This window comes from Pundamilia nyererei, unplaced genomic scaffold (genome assembly GCF_000239375.1).
Source record: "Pundamilia nyererei isolate P.nyererei 1_Seehausen unplaced genomic scaffold, PunNye1.0 scaffold00050, whole genome shotgun sequence".
NCBI lineage: Eukaryota > Metazoa > Chordata > Actinopteri > Cichliformes > Cichlidae > Pundamilia > Pundamilia nyererei.
In genome coordinates, this window is record NW_005187451.1 from 2,538,267 (window position 1) to 2,544,191 (window position 5,925).

General features: G+C 42.9%; 1 protein-coding gene across 3 annotated transcripts in view; it reads left to right on the forward strand.

Moving 5' to 3' along the window:
* Positions 1-5,925, forward strand: part of rabgap1l (RAB GTPase activating protein 1-like) — a 94,400-nt gene that overhangs the window by 54,545 nt on the left and 33,930 nt on the right. For all 3 annotated transcript variants that reach the window (XM_005733189.1, XM_005733190.1, XM_005733191.1), the window contains exon 14: positions 83-196. In XM_005733189.1, coding sequence (XP_005733246.1) covers positions 83-196 — 114 coding nt within the window. The remainder of the gene's footprint in view (positions 1-82; positions 197-5,925) is intronic.

Sequence of the window (5,925 nt, forward strand, 5' to 3'; positions counted from 1 at the left end):
TGTAAAGCGCTTTGGGGTCCTTAGGGACTAGTAAAGCGCTATATAAATACAGGCCATTTACCCTTTACCATATATGTTGCAGGACTCGGCACAGGAAAGTGTCATCACCCGTGACATCCACCGCACTTTTCCTGCACACGACTACTTCAAAGACTCTGATGGAGACGGACAGGACTCGCTGTACAAGATCTGCAAGGTAAGCCTGACACGTGACAGTAATAAGATCCAGATATTATTAGTATAAAATAAGCTCTTGGTTACAGTAGTGTGGTACTTTGCCTTCTTTATGGCAGAATTGTTTTAAGCGCTAAGCTAAGAGTTAATTCTTGTATGTGTGGTAAAACTAACCTGTTCCTGGAAGGCCGGCCATCATTTTTAATAATCTTTTTGGTCTGGCATGGCTTAGTAGGAATTAGCTTGGCATTTCAATCTGGCTCCACAGTAAATGATTGACAGTGCACACTGAGGCATCGACACCAACCCTTCCTACACGTGACCTACTGGACATACGCACCACTCTGTGGACGGTCATTGATCTTTTCTTCTAATTTCAAAAGTGGAAAAACACAGTGGCTGTTATGTAGGTGGGAGATTTCTTCATATTGCCAACCAAAAATGATTTTTGAGTATGAAAGTCGAGGCGATAAGTAAGCCGTATAATTGCAAAATACTTGAGACTTATTAAGACAACGAGACGAAACGTTGCAGCCTTTGTTCGACGTAATCGGGGATAAACCGCAGAGTTGAAAGGATGTTGGGGCATGCCCTACATGCATGTGTTTTTCATACAACAATATAATGTAAGTTCCAAAAGTAATACAGTAAAATCTTACCTCCATCCATGCATACACGTAAAATATTTAACAGGGAATAGCCACAAAAGGACACCCCTGTAATACGGCTTTGCCTTCTCTCAGTTAAAATGATAGAGTCCCCAGTGGACTTGGGTCCTGAGGTAATTCTCTGTGAAATAACACGGTGCAGACAAAAGCCAAGGTCGTATAAATCCAATCTTAATCTCTGACTGTCCTCCTCTTAGCCTGATTGCAGCTGTGTGCTCATCCAAGATGTTTATGCATAGATGTATTTACCCAACTTTACTCGTGTCCATAGTTTGTTGTAGAAAGACGCAGTTTTTGTAGTTTTGCCTCTGTACACCACCACGGGCTTTAGACCTGTTCCCATGATGCATCATCACAAATGAAGCAGATATAATGTCTGAAGTTGATTCAAAGTGTTGAATTAGGTTCTTATAGCTTCTCAGTGGACTTTAAAATGAGACTCAAAGATTGATTTTCATGGTTATCAAGAGCAGTTTGGAGGAGGTGGGGCCATCAAGTCTGTAATCAGGAGGAGTGTTTGTTCAGCTAAAGCAGGGGTGGGAACTCCAGGCCTCGAGGGCCGGGGTCCTGCAGGTTTTAGATCTCACCCTGGGTCAACACACCTGAATCACATGATGAGTTCATCACCAGGCCTCTGGAGAACTTCAGGACATTTAAGGCTACGTCCACACGTACCCGGGTATTTTTGAAAACGCAGATTTTTCTATGCATTTGCACCTTTCGTCCACACGTAAACGGCGTTTTCGGTCACTGAAAACGGAGATTTTTAAACTCCTGCCAGGGTGGAAATTTTTGAAAACTCAGTTTTTGCGTTTACGTGTGGACGAGGAAAACGCAGAAAACGCAGCGTCCAAGGCGTGCGCATTTTTTGACGTCACACTGTGCGCCACGTTATTGTTTCGGTGTAATTAATTTCTACAATGGCGGACTTACACAAAATACCATTACTGTTAATTTTACTGTCTGCAGTGTTTAAATGCTTACATATACACACAGGACTCTGCTTCTATGCGCCATCTTTGTTTACACTTTCCCACCCAGGCTGACTTCTGATTGGCCAACATTTCTACACGGATAGGGATATAGCGCCACCTGCTGCTTTGGCGTGTTGCTAGCAGCGTTTTCCTTCGTTTTTGGCTTTTACGTGTGGACGGGATTTTTATTTTTATTTTTAAAAACGAAAACGGAAAATCTCAGTTTTCAAAAATACCCGTGTACGTGTGGACGTAGCCTAAATCAGCTGTGTTGGATCAAGGACACATCTAAAACCTGCAGAACACCGGGCCTCGAGGCCTGGGGTTGGACACCCCTCATCTAAACACAGAGGGTATAGAAGTTTGTGCAAACTGTCAGTTAGAAGTTAGACTTGACTCTAAACCTCTTAAAACAGCCTGCCCAACTGAAAATTGTCTGTAATTTCCAAATGATTAATGGAAACTTTAGATTTAACAACCTGGTGTGGCGTGTCCAAAAAATCGGGCTCTAACTATATATAACCAACAGATGTATGACAAACACAGAAACAATGGCAGATGACGCTAATGTAAGAAGTAACCGAATGATATGGAAGAAAATTTTAAGGACAAGTCTCAGAAATGCTCATCATGCAAAATATCTGACGTTCTTCATGAAACAGAGTTACACAGTTACACTTCTCCTGAAGGGCTGTGCTGCAATATAAAGTGGAATCTGAGGTATTTCAGTATTCTGTGTGTTAACATAAAGATTTTGTCGATCTGATTCTTGGTTTTGGGTAAATATGAAATGAGTTTGGTTATTTCTGACCACAGAGGAAAATAAGACGGCTTATCTAAAGCGTATACGCTAAATAACGATGTGGATAAGGCCTCGTGCTCCACCCACACTGGTATGTTTTGCCTTTAAAATCAAAACTAGGTTTAGAGGGAGGAAGAAGAACTCCATGTGTTTTCCTGGCACTGCAGAAGTAGAGTATGGTTGGTCAGCGCTTTGGGAGAACCTGTCAGGAAGGTTTAACATCCAGTCTGGACCCAACTAGGTCAGTGGCGAGCTAGCCTTCATTTGTATGCAAATCCATGTAGATTTGCTGCTGATAAGGTTGGTTGGATCTTCGGGCATGAGCGGGTTACAGGCACAGAGGATCCAGCACAAAGTTTCTCTTCCTCTTTCTATCCTACTCAGTAATAAGACTAACCTTTATTCTCCAGGGAAGGACGTCGTCTCTCCCTAGTTATCGTCAGTTTCAGTCAGTTTGACTGAAGCTATGATATAAAACGCCCAACATTTACTGTTGCGCTGAGCGTGCCCTCTGGAGAAGATCGAGGTTAACGAGCTAGTGCTGGGATTCAAAGCTTTCAGATGCTGGATACAGGAGTGAGGGAATATTTTCTGTTTCCATGGAAATGGGACTTTAACCAAGTGAGGGGAAAGTTAACTTGGTATCATGTAAGCATGGCTCATCAGCCAGATTAATGCGGTGTGTTTGTGTGCACATGTTTTTCAGGATATTAGTTTTTGTTCGGGTGATGGATACTCTGATCAGAGTTTGCTCCTCTTCTAAAGTTGCTTCTTACCTGAAATGAAAACAACAATTTAAACTCATTGGAGCTTCAGACTGTTTGCCAGCAGTGAGGCAACCACACACACATTATGACTTTTATACTATGATTATCAACACATTTCCACCATTGTATACTTCACACGTTAGAACAGAAAAATCTGCTCGTTCGATATTAGGATTCGAGCATACTTCGTAGACGGCAATAATCCCTCTGATCCTATTATCTGCTCAGGCTAACAAATTTAGATTTCACCCACCAGGACCTCCCCCATCCATCTGTCAGCGTGCACTTCTCCCAGCCGAGTAGGGGACGTGTGAATGCCACACTCCATCAAGCATGTCAGCTTGTAGATTACGCTCCAGACAGCTCCACAAGACTTCCCCATTACCTCCACATCAAACCCCAAATTAGCTGAACCGATCAGCTGTGGAGCTCTGGACGTCCACGCTCATTTTTCAGGTGTGGAAACGGGGCGACAGTCTTTGAACCCAATGTTTGACTGCTCCTGTAGTCAGTGTCCAGCCAGCGAATGAGCATCCTGCCAAAATATCGGTGGAAGATATTGAACCGTTATCGTCCTTTTGAGTGATTATAAGAAAACCGGTTTAAAGAGTGTTTCATGGACTTGTAGTTCCCCTCGCGCTTCACCAGCCGAGCAGCTGCTTAATAAAGGGGAGCTTACGCAGTTCTGGGGCTGCTGGCCTCTCAAACATTGAGCTTTCATGTCACTTAAGCACACTTGCTTATAAGCAAAGAGTGCAAGGTGATTGATATTAAAATAGACGCGGTGCCCCTCTTACTGCAGGTGTTGGGATCACCCCTGTGTTAGTGCCGGTCTTCCCGTACACCTGTAAGCAAACCAGAATGTAAGCTGTCCAATCGCTCTTTTCGCTCGAGTGTAATTGTTTTAAGTCACTTCTTGTTTACACGGTGAAAAGCCTGTCTATTGGCTCATTAGCATGATTGGTGGGGTGTGTCAGCTACCAACCGTTTTGAGACATTGCCTCTCCCGAATGGTCATCTGAAGGTTATTCTGAATCAGAATCAGAATCAGAAAGGGTTTATTGCCAAATGTTGAGCAGGTTTACAACATTAGGAAATTGCTGCAGTGCTTCAGTGCAAACATACTGTCATAAATTGCGCTTAAATAGACATGAAAAAATAAAAGTAAGAATAAGAATTAAAAGTGCTACGTAGAAAGATATATGCATGAGTGCAGGTGGTGATCAGTGCCAAACATGGAATGATGCAGTGACACAGCGTAGGGTCATGTGTTAGTGGCGGGGACAGTCATACAGTTATTGTTCATGAGTCCAACAGCAGAGGGGAAGAAACTGTTCTTATGGCGAGAGGTTCTGGTGCGAATGGACCGGAGCCTCCTGCCTGAGGGGAGCAGGTCAAACAGACTGTGTCCAGGGTGAGAAGGGTCAGCTGAGATTCTCCTGGATCAGTCACTTTAGTGACTAACTAGCCAGCTCTCATATCTACTGTAAGACATGTTTTGCATTTTGTGGAAGAAACACTGTGAGTGTTTGTGCCAAATCTGAAGAAATTCTTCAAAGGTCAAAGGTGCACGCTGACCTCACATAAGATGTTATTAAGCCACCGTGCAAGATTTACAGTAATGGTGACAGAATTTTACATAAATGTAAAACGATAAAGTCATTTATAATTAGGGGAAAGACATCCATACAACAGTGACTGCAGCCGGTGGGTCGTCTCTCTTTCTGTGGGTTTTGTTTCTCAGCCTGTGAAATGAGTTTGAGCACTCTTTTGGACAACACCAGCTGGTTCAGGTTTAATACAATATGACCTTAAATTTGCAGAGCCAGTTTGAAATGACAGTTTTATGCAATCCAGACTATTATATACTCCGCCCTCGTTTGAGAACAGGCAGGATTCTCATTCGCTCTTAAGTTATTGGTAAATGAAAGAGATTCTAGTATTTTAAAGCTGCTCATGCATTTTGGATGTATAGAGTTAAGTTTGGGGGGTTTAGCTCAGCAAAACTGTAATGCCGTGTATACATGCTGGTGTTCTGAGACTAACTGGAGATGAGCGAGGCACCAAGCTTTGAAGATGAAGTGGTGTATGATTATTTGTTAAGTGTTTTCACTAAAACCAAATGTTACCAGTCCATGTAGTCACAAGAAACACACTTTTCAGGACAACTCGGTGATACTTCAGCGTCGTCCTGTAGCTCTGCTTATGTGTATTTTAACCTACACTTGTGAGTTAGGTACAACTTCCCCCCTTTGTCTTTTATTATTTGTGGCATAGATTCAAAAAGGTGCTGGAAACATGATATGATAGCCTCGCGTAGTTGCTGCAGATTTCTCAGCTGGAAAATCCATCAGATTGGTTCATTGTGGTCACATGGGAATGGACGCGGGCAGCAACGATTCTCTGTGGTGTTTAAATGATGTTCAGTTAGTACCAAGAAAATACACCCCACACCATCACCAGCCTGAACCGCTGATACAAATCAGGATCCAGTCTTTCATGTTTTTACTCTAAATTGTGACGCTACAATCTGAATGCTG